Below are 15,268 nucleotides of genomic sequence, written 5' to 3'. Positions count from 1 at the left end.
GAAAACTTGAAAGGTTAACAAAGAAGGTCTACAGAACCAGGATGGGAGTCCATTGCTTGATCTTAGCACAGGCAGGTCTAGTGCAGGTCTGGCTTTGGTGCCAGCAAAACAAGACTCTGCTGCTTTACATACTAGATTTTATAACTACAATGCAGCAGGGGTACTCTTAACAATTTTCGGGCAAAAAAGAGTCAGGTCACTAGAAGGATCTTTGTAAAAAGTTACCCAAAATCCCTGAAGCTTGAGACAATGCATCCTCCATCCTGGAAACAGAGCCTTACTTTAACATAAAGTTAAAAGCTGGGTTATATACTAGAAAAACAAGCAGACAAAAAACAAGTTTCTGAGCATAGTAAGTTATTAGGGTAAAAAGGAAAATCACAACACTCACTCAGATGATAACAAAGTCAAAGCTCCTATATCCAAAACCTCCAAGAAAAATAAGAATTAGGCTCAGGCCATTGAAGAGTTCAAAATGGATCTTGAAAGTCAAATAACAGAAAAGAACTAATAGTGGTTCAAGAGAAAATACAAAAAGTTAATAATAAGAAGAATGCCTTTAAATCAAAATTGACCAGTTAGGACAGGAAGTACAAAAGCTCACATAGGAAAATAATTCCTTAAAAAATTAGAATCGTGCTAAGGAAAGATAATGAATTTTTGTGAAGTCAAGATACAACAAAGAAAAACCAAAAAATGAAAAAAAATTGAAAAAAAAGTAAAATAGCTCATTGGAAAAACAACTGACCTGGAAAATAGATCCATGAGAGATAATTTCAAAACCATTGTTCTACCTGAAAGTCAAGATCAAAAAATAAAAGAGCCTGGACATCATTTTTCAAGAAATAATAAAGAAAAACTGCCCTCCTATTCTAGAATCAGAGGTTAAAATAGAAATTGAAAGAATGCACCCATCACTTCCTGAAAGAGATCCCAAAATGAAAACTCCCAAGAATATTATAGTTAAATTTCAAAGCTCCCAGTTCAAGGAAAAAATATTGCAAGCATCCAGAAAGAAACAATTCAAATATCGTGAAGCCAAAGTCAGGATAATACAAGATTTAGCAGCTTCTACATTAAAGGACCAGAGGGCTTGAAATATGATATTCCAGAGAGCAGTGGAGGTAGGATTACAACCAAGAACCTCCTACCCAGTAAAACTGAGTATAATCCTTCAGGGGCAAAAGTGGAAATTCAATGAAATAGAGGATTTTCAAGCATTCATGATGAAAAGACTAGAGCTGAATACAAAATTTAATTTTCCAGTATAGAATTCAATAGAATCTGAAAGAGGTAATCAGGAAAATGATAACATAAAGGACTTACTAAGGTTTATGTGTTTTTGTACCCACATGGAAGGATGATACTTGTAACTCATTAGATCTTTCTCATTATTATATTAGAACAGTTAGAAAGAGTATATATAAACAGAGGGCTCAGGTATGAGTTGAATATGAAGGATAATATCTATAAAAATGATGAAATCAAGAAGTGAGAGGAATGTACTTGGAGAAAAGGAAAGGAGAAGTGAAATGCAGTAAAATATCTGCCATAAAAAAGAGGCAAGAAAATGCCTTTACAATTGAGATGAAGAGGGGAGTGAATTGACTCAAAGAAAAATAACATGCACATTCAATATGGATATAGAAATCTATCTTACCCTGTAGGAAAAAAAGTAGGGGAATTGAACATAGGACGCAGGGAGGCTGATAAAAGAGAGGATATATTGGGGGAGGGAGTAGTCAATAGGAAAACATTTGTGATAATGGAAAGGATGAAAGGAAAGAGAGAATAGGATAAATGGGGGGGCAATAGTAATTGTAAAATTATTTTGAAGCAAGTTTCTCTAATAAGGCTTTGTTTCTGAAATATGGAGGAAACTGAGTCAAATTTATAAAAAAAAATATAACAGCCATGCCCCAATTGATAAATGATCAAAAGATATGATCTATGCCTAGAGGGCTATCAATATATACATATCCTTTGATCTAACAATACTACTATTAGGCATGAATACCAAAAAAGAATTTTTTTTTTAAAAAGAACCTATATGTACAAAAATGTTTGTAGCAGGTCCCTTTTCAGGGCAAAGAATTAGAAACATTGGGGATGTCCATCAATTGGAGAATAGCTGATAAACTGTGGTATGTGATTGTCATGGAATATTATTGTTCTCTGGGAAATGATGAGCAGGATGCTCTTAGAAAAAAACCTGGAAAGTTCTCCATGAATTCAAACAAAGTGAAATGTACTGTATGTGTTCTGGGATGACCAGTTGTAAATGATTTTTCTATTCAGAAGTACAATAATTCATGATTATTCTGAAGGATTTATGATGTAAAATTCTATCCATGCCCAGAGAAGAAAAAATTGATTATATCTGAATACAGTTTGAAGCATTCTCTCTCTCTCTCTCTCTCTCTCTCTCTCTCTCTCTCTCTCTCTCTCTCTCTCTCTCTTTCTCTCTGGGTATTTCTCAATTTTATTTTTCTTTAGGGTTTTTAAAATTAAACTGGGAGATCTGTTTTCTTTCACAACATTAATTTTATAGAAATGTTTTGCATAAATTCACATATGTTTTCTTAATGGGGGATGAGGATGGGGATAAAAGAGAGAATCCATAACTCAAAACATTTTAAAACATATAAAATAATTGTTTTAAACATAACTAGGAAAATATTAAATAAATAATTTTAGAAATGCCATCTTAAGATTTATAAAGTTGATTTTTAAAGTTTTTAATGGATTTTTGTTAAAATGTATCTAATGACTTTATTATTGTCCTCTCCTCAATAATGACTTTATTATGATGAACAGGAATCTTACCACCTCCAAAGTTTTAAAACTAATCATTTACTTTTCTAATTCCTTACCATGGTACACTTTATTTACCTGCAACTAGGAAACATTTTCCCCAATGTGAACACATTTAATACAGTCCTTAGAACTGATATTTTGTGTTTGAAAACTCATTCCACAGCAAATCTTGTAGTATCTCAGATCCCTCACAGGTATGTTAAATGAAAATTTTGACCTTTGGTGTTCTCTACTGGATCAGATATCCCTTCTTCTAAAGTTTCTTTTTCAGTCTTTCATTTTTTTCTCCATGGCCCCTCCCAGATCTTATATCATCTGTTCTAAAATCCTATTGCTTCAGACAATATCAGCCTCTGAACATTATCCTACTTTGTCTGTTCTAGTCTTTGCCTAAAATAACATTCCTTTTTTTTTTTTTTTTACAATCTCATTCTTTTCAGGAATTTACAATTGTAATTTTCAGGATTATATTCAAAATTGTATGGTTCCATCAAGCTCAATATTCAGCTTCCTTGTATAAGACCTGTTCTAGAACTCTGTCTATACAATCCATTCCTAATTGTTTTATTCAGAATGACTTTATACCATGCTTATAAGGTCTGTATTTTAGGCTCAAGCCTAGGGCCAGTTCACCCACTTTTATGGTACTGGAAGTCTATTCATTCAGTTTCCTAAGGAATTTCACAGATATGAGATTATCATGCCTAAAGGAGCATCCTAATGAGATCTCTAAGCCTTTTTCTGCTTCAGCTTGTTTTGTTCTTTTTTTTTAAAACCAATATATTAGTGTTAAATGTATACTAAACATAACATGTCTCCCCTGAGAAGTCCTTATTATGTAAAACTATTTTTAATGTCCCAAAACCCTAAAATATCCATTATTACTAATATTACTATCAATGGTTATGTTTATCAATAACAGAATGGTAGAGGTTTGCATTGGTTTTTGTGTCTGCATATTTGTGTTTTGTGGAGTGTTTCTGGGCATCAATAAAATAGATAGCATTTTCACCATATCTTTTAGGCTCTGTGGTTAAGGATATGAGGATTTTTTACTTTTCTAATCACCAGTGCATACTAAAACTTGAATTACTTTCTATCACATAAGAAAATATAATTTATATTTATTTTAATACATTACCTAGGAGGGGTGGAACCAAGATGGCAGAGAATAGTTAGGCTTTGCCTGAGCTCTTCTGGGCTTCCTTCAAAATCAACACTAAATCAAGCATCTGAATGGATTTTGGAGTGACAGAAGCCACAAATATTTGGAGTGTAACAATTTTCCAGCATAAGATATCATTGAATAACTTCAAGAAAGGTGTGCCTCAATTGGGCAGGTGGGAATACAGACCAGTGCAGGCACAGCACAGGGAGATCTAGGGTGGAGAAGCCCATGCTGGGAATCTAGTGGGAGGCTCATGGCAAAAATACAACAGTATTGGCTATTCTGCACTGATACAAAAGACCACTGGATCAGCAGACTAGCTAAGAGACCTCCAAAGCAACTACAGAAGGCAAACAGAGAGTTTCTCAACCCCAGAAATGGGATTTTTCCAGCTTCACCCAGTGCAGTAGGAAAGTCTGCAACACAACTGGCCTCAGGAGAGTCAATCAGAAGCTCCTGTCCCTCTGAAGATGAATCTTGGGACAATTTCCCCTGTGCCCTATTTATGTTACCCTGCAGGAAAATAGGTGGGGAAAGGGATATGAAAATAGGAGAAGATGATAAAAGAGAGAGCATATTGGGGGAGGGAGTGGTCAGTAGCAAAATACTTTTGAGGAAGGATAGGGTGAAAGGAAAAAGAGAATAGAATAGATGAGGAGAAATGCAGTTCTCAATAACAACTGTAAAAAGAATTTTGAAGCAAGTTTCTCTGATAAGGCCTAATTTCTCAAACACAGAGGGAACTGAGTCAAATTTATAAAAAATAAGAGCCATGCCCCAATTGATAAATAATTAAAAGATATGATCTATGCCTAAAGGGGTATAAATTCATACATATCCATTGAACTAACAATGTCATTATGAGGCATGAATTCCAAGAGAGAATTTTTTTTAAACTGGAAAAAGAGCTATATGTACAAAAACATTTACAATAGCTCTCTTTTCAGGGCAGAAAAAATGGAAATGGAGGGTATGCCTGTCAATTGGCAAATGACTGAATAAATTGTGGTATGTAATTATGATGGAATATTATTATTCTGTGAGAAATGATGAGCAGGATGCTCTCAGGAAAAACCTGGAAATTCCTCCATGAACTCAAGCAAAGTGAAATGTACTGTGTACAAACTAATAGCAATGCTCTGGGATGATCAGTTGTAAATGACTTTGCTAATTTCAGCAGTGCAATTATCTACGACTATTCTGAAGGACTTATGATGAAAAATCCTTTCCATATACAGAGAAGAAACTAATTGTGTCTGAATGCAACTTGAAGCATTCTCTCTCTCTCTCTCTCTCTCTCTCTCTCTCTCTCTCTCTCTCTCTCTCTCTATCTCTGTCTTTCAACTTTATTTTTCTTTAGGGTTTTTTAAATTAGGATGGGAGATCTATGTTTTCTTTCACAACATGACTTTTATGGAAATGTTTTGCATAATTTCACATGTGTTTTCATAATGGGGGCTGAGGGTGCGGATAAGAGAAAGAATCTAGAACTCAAAAAATGTTAAAAACAAATGTAAAATATGTTTTAAATGTAACTGGAAAAAATTTTAAATAAGGAATACCATCCTATGATTTATAAAATTTTTAATGGGTTTTTGTTAAATGTATTTAATGACTTATAGATAACATGGCCTGGAAATATTGGTTCTTTCTCTAATCACCTAGATTTCTGTATATATTCTAAATTCATTATCAATAGTAATCTTATTAATGACAGTCTTTATCATAAAAGGATCTTCATAGAATTATATTTCTTTCATTGGATTTTTATATTACTTTGGGAATTTTGAAGTCAAAAAATTATCAGTCATTTCATAAAACATTTTTGATCAGTTAGAAGCTGTTGATTTTTTTAATTTCCCAAGTATTTAATATAAAGCAATTTAAAATACATGGTTGATTTCATTGTAAATTTTAAAATTCTCTTTATTTACCTAGGGCTAAGAATATTTTTCCACTAAGAACATATTCATAGTAATCCTTAAAATTGATGATATTTTGCATTTTAAGGCCCATTTTACAGCAGATCCCTCACAATATGGAATATCAAAAATTTAAGGATACCCCAATCCTGAATTTTTTCTTCTCTCCTGAAACAAATATCCTTTCTTCTAGACTTCTAGAGGAGGCTCTTCTCAGTCTCTCATTTCCTTCTCCAATGCTCCTCCCAGACCTGACACTGCTGTAAAATGAATGTCTTTATCAGTGAAGAAATTGCAGGGAATCACATTGCTTTTCCTGCACACATATTTGGGGATTGTGGTGTTGATTTGGATGACAATGAAATTAATGGTATTTTCACCTTTCTGTTAAGGTTCTGAGATAAAGGATGTCAGATTTTTAAATATTTCTATTATCAATGCATATGGAACATTAAATAAGAATTTGGGTTGGATTTTATTAAGAAAAACCTACCTTCTCCTTGTTTTTAAATAATTTACAGCAGTTTTACATTTGTATCAACTATGGATAGCAACGGGAAAAGATTCTTTCCATTTTTTACATTTTCTATTTCAAGGCACATCCAGAGGCAATTATTTATGTTTATTGAGAATAACCACCACAATGACAGGTGGTGACCCTTTTGAGTCTCACAGCCCTGTCTGCTTTCCATTCCTTTCTTCAAAGTGCTTTCCTGCCTCTTTCCATCTCTTCACCAAGGCTACACTGTGGTGTGTGCTAAAACCCTCCTCTTGTGACTGCTTCCATTCTCAGCTTTTGAATATCTCCTACTCTCCTACAGCTAGTCTCTCTGAACAATGACAGGAAAGGTTCCACAGTCAAATGAAGCCCAGGATTCTGGATTCAAAGTTTCCAATAAACCCACACAGTCTGGATTCCAGTGACTTCCATAATCAACTATTCTGGTTTTACTTTCCACCCCCCCCCCCCATTGGTGCATTCAGAGTCAGGATTCAACTCCTAACTCAGACATTCTCTGTCTCTGCTTTCAACTACTTCCAAAAATCTCACATGAAGAGTACCTGGAAGTATTCTAGGAACCACTGAAGACATAACATTTTTGGTTCTAAAGCCATTTTTTTTTTTTGCTAAAGGTACTATTATTATTTTTATCAATTGGTTTATTATTACAAAGTGCATCAGTTCTTACCAATATGACGATTTGGAAATATAAACCTTCTCATTAATGTGGTCTCTATACTGCACTCTTATCTTTTGGTTCAAAATTGTTTGATATTCATTTTCATTCATACTAATGGTCACAACAATCTTTAATAAATAAAAGGCATGCATCAAAGAACATTTTGTTTTGTGTGCTGGTGCTGTGGTGTTTAGGGCTTTTTCTTTCTAGCTAGCCCAAACATTATCAGCAATCTCACTAAACTATTTGTTTTTTTTTAAATTTTATTTTATTTAATAATAACTTTATATTGACAGAATCCACGCCAGGGAAATTTTTTTACAACATTATCCCTTGCACTCGCTTCTGTTTCAATTTTTCCCCTCCCTCCCTCCACCCCCTCCCCTAGATGGCAAGCAGTCCTATATATGTTAGATATGTTGCAGTATATCTTAGATACAATGTATGTTTGCAGAACCGAACAGTTCTCTTGTTGCATAGGGAGAATTGGATTCAGAAGGTAAAAATAACCCAGGAAGAAAATCAAAAATGCAAACAGTTCATATTCGTTTCCCAGTGTTCTTTCTTTGGGTGTAGCTGTTTCTGTCCGTCATTTATCAATTGAAACTCAGGTCTCTTTGTCAAAGAAATCCACTTCCATCAAAATATGTCCTCATACAATATCGTTGTCGAAGTGTATAATGATCTCCTGATTCTGCTCATTTCACTTAGCATCAGTTCATGTAAGTCTCGCCAGTCCTCTCTGTATTCATCCTGCTGGTCATTTCTTACAGAACAATAATATTCCATAACATTCATATACCACAATTTACCCAGCCATTCTCCAATTGATGGGCATCCATTCATTTTCCAGTTTCTAGCCACTACAACAGGGCTGCCACAAACATTTTGGCACATACAGGTCCCTTTCCCTTCTTTAGTATCTCTTTGGGGTATAAGCCCAGTAGTAGCACTGCTGGATCAAAGGGTATGCACATTTTGATAACTTTTTGGGCATAATTCCAGATTGCTCTCCAGAATGGTTGGATTCGTTTGCAACTCCACCAACAATGCATCAGTGTCCCTGTTTTCCCACATCCCTTCCAACATTCATCATTATTTTTTCCTGTCATCTTAGCCAATCTGACAGGTGTTTAGTGTTATCTCAGAGTTGTCTTAATTTGCATTTCTCTGATCAATAGTGATTTGGAACACTCTTTCATATGAGTGGTAATAGTTTCAATTTCATCATCTGAAAATTGTCTGTTCATATCCTCTGACCATTTATCAATTGGAGAATGGCTTGATTTCTTATAAATTTGAGTCAGTTCTCTATATATTTTGGAAATGAGGCCTTTATCAGAACCTTTAACTGTAAAGATGTTTTCCCAGTTTGTTGCTTCCCTTCTAATCTTGTTTGCATTAGTTCTGTTTGTACAAAGGCTTTTTAATTTGATATAATCAAAATTTTATATTTTGTGATCTGTAATGGTCTCTAGTTCATCTTTGGTCACAAATTTCTTTCTCCTCCACAAGTCTGAAAGATAAACTATACTATGTTCCTCTAATTTATTTATAATCTCGTTCTTTATGCCTAGGTTATGGACCCATTTTGATCTTATCTTGTTATATGGTGTTAAGTGTGGGTCCTTGCCTAATTTCCGCCATACTAATTTCCAGTTATCCCAGCAGTTTTTATCAAATAATGAATTCTTATCCCAAAAGTTAGGGTCTTTGGGTTTGTCAAACACTAGATTGCTATAGTTGACTATTCTGTCTTGTGAACCTAACCTTTTCCACTGATCATTACTAAACTATTTGTAAAGGGTTTGTGAAGACCGAGGGATTTTGTTGTCATTGTTGCTTTTAGATTCTTTGTTTTTATACATCACTAATGCCCAATAAAAATTATATAGGAATAAATGAATGAACTCCTATGGAAAATCTGTTTTCTTATTTTTTTAATTAATTAAAGAAAATGGCCAATATTTGGACACACACACACATATTTATGAAAAGAAATCCTTTTGAGATATGAGATTTTCAACTGGGAAGCCCATTGCTCAGCAGATGATTTCTATTCTCGTAACCCACCTACCTATAGCATATCTTGTTATTCAGAACACTACAGGATTTGATCTTTTTTGCTTTAATTGCTTTCTTTGCTCTGAAGTCCCCTATTCTACAGGCACTGCTTGCTTTCTCATTTTCATCTCCATGGCAACTACCAAGCCAGATACTCTTGGTGCTTCTAGTTCTGAAAATGTCCATTCTCAATCCCCATTTATCTCCTCATCTCCCCAGTTCTCAAAATTCTGGTCTTGCATATCCTATAGTTTCATTCATTTCATGATTCTGAATTCCAAATTTCCTCCAAGCTGATACATTATATGGTCATGAGTTGTCCCTTATCTAAAACTTCTTAGATTTTGACTCAAAATCTGCACATTCAGAGGCAGAACTTATCCCCTAGCTAGGAAATGCAATATTTTCAGCTCTAGGACTCTTCCAATGTATATATCTGAAAGGTCTCAAGAGCAGCCAGGATATTCAGCATTCCAAGGGGCTTCCTAGAGGAGATGTTTTGGACTCTAAGGCCATTCCTTCCTATAGTCTCTTAGGATTTGTCTTTTTATTTTATTATTGGATAATTACTCTATTAGTCTATTTCTTATTAGGGGTCAGGATTTAATCCCTAGATTCCTTTTTTGTCCAAAAATATACTGTATGCATTGTCAATGGTAATAATATAATTAGCACTCTTTATAAAAAAGGAACTTCATACTGTGCATTTCTTAATTATCTAAAAATTAAGTCATTTTTTCCAAACCTTTGTGGATGTGAAGTAGATGTGCATTTTTATCTTCAAAAGGGACAAATATAAAGTAAATTGAATTAAATTATTGATATCTAGAAATTCTAAATTATCTACCTTTTTCTATTCACATAGAACTGGAAGATATTTTCCCCAGTAATAATATATTTAATATATTCTTTGAAAATGATGACATTTTGTATTTCAAAACTCCTACCCCAGAAGATTATGTAGGTTATCAGAGCCCTCACAGATATGGCATATGGGAAATTTAAAGATACTCCACTCAGCCCTTTGAGGTTCTCTCCTCAATAAGATATCCCTTCTTCTAAAGTCCCTTCCCAATCTCTTCTCCAAGGTCTTGCTTAGTCTTGACACTATCTGTTCTAAAACTATTTCTTCAAAAAATTTTCTTTATGAACCTCTGAATGTCACCCACTCTGTTTCTGTTCTCATCAGCCCCCAATCTGACATTCCTTTCTACAACTTCATCCAGCTCAGGATTCTAGATTGTATATTTAAATCAAGCTCAGATATTCTAAGTTCCAATCTAACAATCTTTGTTCAAGAACTCTGGTTTCCCAAACCATTTCTTATTGTTGAATTTTGCTGAAAATGTCCATTTCCAGATGCTGTAAATTCCCCACCCTCCTTTTTTTTCTAGGCCCTCACAATTCTGGCCTAGCAGATCCTATAGTCTCAGTCAGTTTATGAACCTTCATTACAATTTTTTTCCATACATTTTATGTATCAGGAGTGACCCCACATCTCATAGTTTCTTTAATGTTTTCACTCAAAATCTGGACCTTCAGAGGCAGGACTTATCCCTTCAATAGGAAATTTTGGCTTCTAAACCCTAGGATCCCAGAAAGAAAGATCCTTGTAAGGAACCAGGATACCTCAAATGTCAGTGTTACAAGGGGCTGAGATTTTGGATTTTAGAGCTGGAACCTTCTGGAAAACACAAGGATTTTTTTTTTCCTTTTGTACTGGAGAATTCTTACAATACCCATGTATCTTACCACATACACATAGTTTTATTTTGATAACAGTAGCTTTTATTTTTCAAATTACATGCAAAGATAGTTTTCAACATTCATCCTTGCAATACCTTGTGTTCCAAATTTTTCTTCCTTCCCCCCTCCCCTCTCCCCCTTCCCTTAAACAGCAAGTAATCCAATATAAGTTAACCATGTGCAATTCTTTTAAACATATTTCCACATTTATCATGCTGCACAAGAAAAATCAGATGAAATGGGAGAAAAAAAAATGAGAAAAAAACCCAGCAAACAAGCAACAAAACGAAGTACTATGCTATCATTCACATTCATTCTCCATATTCCTCTTTGAGGATGCAGATGTCTCTTGGAATTGCCTTGAATCACTTCACTGTTGAAAAGTCACATCACAATTGATCATCACATAATCTTGTTATTGCCCCATACAATGTACTCTTTCTTTTATTGTTTTTTATAGAACAATAATATTCCATAACATCCATGTACATAACTTCCACTCAGTTTCCAGTTCCTTGTAACTACAGAAAAGGCTGCTACAAACATTTTTTTGAACATGTGGGTTCTTTTCCCTCTTTTATGCTCCCTTTGGGATACAATCCCAGTAGAGAACTGCTGGATTAAAGGGTATGAACACTTAGATAGCCCTGTAGGCATAATTTCAAAGTGCTCTTCAGAATGGTTGAATCAATTCAAAACTTCACTAACAACCACATACAAAGGTTTAAACCTAATTTCTCTTATAAGTCCTTAGCATGTTGCATTTTATTTAACTGCAAGTGGACACATTTTTGCACACTCAAAATATGTTTAAAGTAAGTCTTTGACATTATGACATTTAACTTTTGAAGGCCAATTCCAGAGCATTTTACGTTTTCAGTGTCCTTACAGCTATGGCATATGGAAAATTTTAAAACACACTAGGTCTTGACCTAAGCTGTTCTCTCCTGGATATCTGTATCTTTCTTCTAAAGGCTCTCCTCCACTTCTTTTATTCTCTTTTTAAAAATTTTTAACCAAGAAACAATAATTTTAAATCTTCTAACTTAAAGATTTTCAATTTCCTTTAAACCAAAAAAATTAGATTACATTGTAAGATAATTTTAATGAATAAAAATTTCCTTTGTACAAAAACCAATTAAGTTTCATCAAGTGCTTAAAAAAATCAAAATACAAACCCATACAGAATATTTTAATGATATCTTCTTCAGCCCTAACTCCATTTGTAAAGGGAATTTTAGCAATATGCACAAACAACATAAAAGGAATACCCACAGTTACAGACACAATCAATTTTTTTAAGTAGAAGAAAACACATGGAAAGGTTATGAATACAAATACGATCACAGAATTCTAGATTTTGAGCTAAAAAGGACCTTGGAGATCACCTTTTTCACATTGTTTACTTTATAGATGAAGAAAGAAAGGCCCAAAAGGATTAAGTTTCCCAGGATCACACAGTAAATTAATACAGAGCTAAGGATTAGAATCCAGGAATTGAGTCCTAATCTACTCACAAGGGAAAGACTCCCTTAAAAAGTACCCAGTCAAGAACACTACACAAACAAAAGGGCCTCTTATGCTAGGAATGAAGACACAGGATAGAAAGAGAAAAAAAGTTCTCTATATTAAAAGAAACATCTGAAAATTTCACTTGGAAAATTTAATTTTGGGAAGAAGAGTCAGTGCTCAAATCCTGCCACTTTCTTGTGTAGTAATGCCCTTCCAGTAACCCCTCCCCCTGCAAAAAGGGAGAAAGAGAGAAAGAGAAAGAGAGAGAGAGAGAGAGAGAGAGAGAGAGAGAGAGAGAGAGAGAAGTACTTTTGTTTTTCATATCTCTGACCCTACTAGTGGGTCACTTTGGCAGCTGTTTCCTTGCTCTTCCAAGTAAACTGTGAGGAATCACAGCACTGCAGGATCACTATGGGGTGTAAAGAGGGTTAATGGCAGAATATGGAGTGCAGTGGGGGAAAAAAGAAAACATTTGTGGTTTCCAGGAACAAATATACTGTAGTGAAAGCAGAGACTGCAGGTATGTCATGGAGAAGTTGGTTGGTGGATAGTCTAAAGAACATAAAGATTCATTGTTATTAATACATTAATACATTAGGACAATATTACATGGCTCCAGATTATCACACAATTTAACATTTTCAATTAGACATCACACAATTCCTATCATCATTATGACCAACATAAAAGCTAAATGATATGACAAGTTTCTATCAATATTCAAACAACAACAACACAGTCCAGAACTTGTAACTAGAAGACAGCTGCAGAAGAGCATGCAGGACAGGAGTTTGGATGTGTCAAAAGGGTTGGGACAAGGAATGGACGGCTGGGCATACATCTCCACAGAATAGCATCACTCCACCTCCCACTCTCCATCAGTCAGGCTCCTGCAGACCTCCAACTTTCTGTCCATATCCCTCTGCAAGAGGAGGAGTGTCCAAGGGGAGAAGGAAGCCACAGCTATCCAGAACAGGATGTTCTCCTTCTATTCCAGGATGATACAGTAATTATCATTGGTTTCAGCTTTCGTTGTGTTCAGAAGAAAATAAGCTTCCTCCTCAAAGTTGCGGATCATCTGATTACTGACGAGCACATGGATTCCTTTTGGCCCCAACCTGTACATCTCAGTGATCTGAGAAGGAGACATACCGAGAAGCTGGGCGATTTTCTCTGTCAGCTCAACAGTTGTCAGTTCTTCCAGATAGACAGCACGATACACCGACAGAACAGCATTCGACTCTCCATTCTCTTTTTCCTGCTGCTGTTGCTCATTCAACTGGAAGGATTTGTGACAAAGGTAAATTGTCAGCCTGGGCCTCACCAATCGTCCTTTTATGGTATTAAAGAATCGGATTCCATCAGCAGGGCCACAGATTTGGATAAAATCATGTTTGGTTAACTTCAACAGATCTGAACCAGAGAAATTTCTCAAAAGCCGAGAGAAGGCAGAGAATCGGTTGCGCTGTAGCCACTGTTGAGCTTCCTGGGGGCTAGTGGTTGGCAGAAGTTTATCTTCAACTGGAAGAGATGGTTCTGGGTGGTGGTTTGGTGAACCATTCTCTTCTCCAGTGGAAAAACTGCTATGGGAACTGTTAAAGCCAGGTGATGGGGAATTGTTGGCATATGGCATCTCAACCCATGGAGCACATTCTGTGAATAGAGTTGTCTCATGGGAAGGTTGGTACTCTTCCTTTTCACTAGGGCTTTTCTTCTCCATTTTCTCCCAGTCTATTTTTTGCTTCTCATCTGCTTCATCAGATTTGAAAACCTTGATCTGACAGCTGCCTGAATTCAAGTATTCAGTGTATTCTCCATTCTTATTCTCCTTGAAAGTGTCAATTTGAAGTCGGAATGCCACTTCCTTTTCTCCCCCAGGTTGTTTCACAGGGAACTCGGTACTGTTGCAGTGCACCTGAATAAACACGGATGTGCTCTTTGCAGCAGGGTCCCACAGGAATTCCACAGTATTCAGCTGAGTTGGATTTGCCCAAGGGTCGGTTATACCCACGGACATTGCCAGGTCTATATCAAGGATTCTGTCCCCTGGCCTGTTCCATCTCCAGCTCTCAAGCTGCTGCTGCTGCTCAGAGTACTGCAGTCCCCTATCATGGAACAGCAACCGAAACATACTCTTCACGAGCCCGCCACTGATCTCTGCGGGTTCCCCCCCTTTCCTATTGTCCAGCATTCGGATCTCATAAGACTGCCCTTGCTTGAGATAGGTGAGCGTTTCATCGTGGAGCTTGACTGCGGGAGAGGTAGCAGCACAAAGCACATACTGAAAGGGCATTTTATTTGCATCATCAGGTGGCAGCTCTGACTCTTGTTTAAGCATGGACAATGCAACGACATCATTCGTGCTGAAGGGCCCCGGTTCCAGCTCCTGGCCGATCCCAGACAGAGCGGCCTCAAAATCCCGCACCAGCCCAGACTCGATCTCCTTGTCCGCCTGCGACGGCTTCCGGGCCCCCGCCATCCCTCCTCCTTCCAAAGGGCCCCCTGCAGATACCTGCTTTACTTGCGCTAGGCAGAGGCTTGCCGGGCTCCGACCGGCAAGGCGGGATGCAGGTCCGCTGGAACTGGGAGGGCGGCTGCAGGTCCGCTTCAACTGGGGAACGGCGGGATGCAGATCTGCTGCACTGAGACGGCGGGGCGCAGTCTGCTTCACGGGAGGAGGGGGGAGGAGGGACGCGGAATGCAGGTCCGCTGTACCGGGGATGGCGGGACCGGGCCACCGCTAGAAGGAAGTCCGCACACGAACTCCACACTCTCGGCCCCAGGCTGCTCCTCTCCGACTCCGAGCTTTGCAGTCTGGCTTCTGTCTCTGAGAAGGAGTGAGGCGGCTGGGGGCTCCT

The 15,268-nt window shown here is 36.8% G+C and overlaps 1 protein-coding gene across 1 annotated transcript; it reads right to left on the bottom strand.

The window, feature by feature from the left end:
* Positions 1-12,730: 12,730 nt before the first annotated feature.
* LOC127542809 (alpha-globin transcription factor CP2-like) lies at positions 12,731-14,894 on the bottom strand. Its single transcript, XM_051968637.1, has one exon. It carries the CDS (start codon positions 14,887-14,889, stop codon positions 13,399-13,401), a length of 1,491 nt encoding a protein of 496 aa, XP_051824597.1. The 5' UTR covers positions 14,890-14,894; the 3' UTR covers positions 12,731-13,398.
* Between the last annotated feature and the right edge of the window lie 374 nt (positions 14,895-15,268).

This window comes from Antechinus flavipes, chromosome X, assembly GCF_016432865.1.
Source record: "Antechinus flavipes isolate AdamAnt ecotype Samford, QLD, Australia chromosome X, AdamAnt_v2, whole genome shotgun sequence".
NCBI classification, from domain to species: domain Eukaryota; kingdom Metazoa; phylum Chordata; class Mammalia; order Dasyuromorphia; family Dasyuridae; genus Antechinus; species Antechinus flavipes.
This window is presented reverse-complemented; position numbering and strand designations above follow the sequence as displayed.

What these genes read in the sequence shown, in the direction of transcription:
- LOC127542809 (XM_051968637.1), bottom strand. Translation starts at nt 14,889, where the DNA reads ATGGCGGGGGCCCGGAAGCCGTCGCAGGCGGACAAGGAGATCGAGTCT.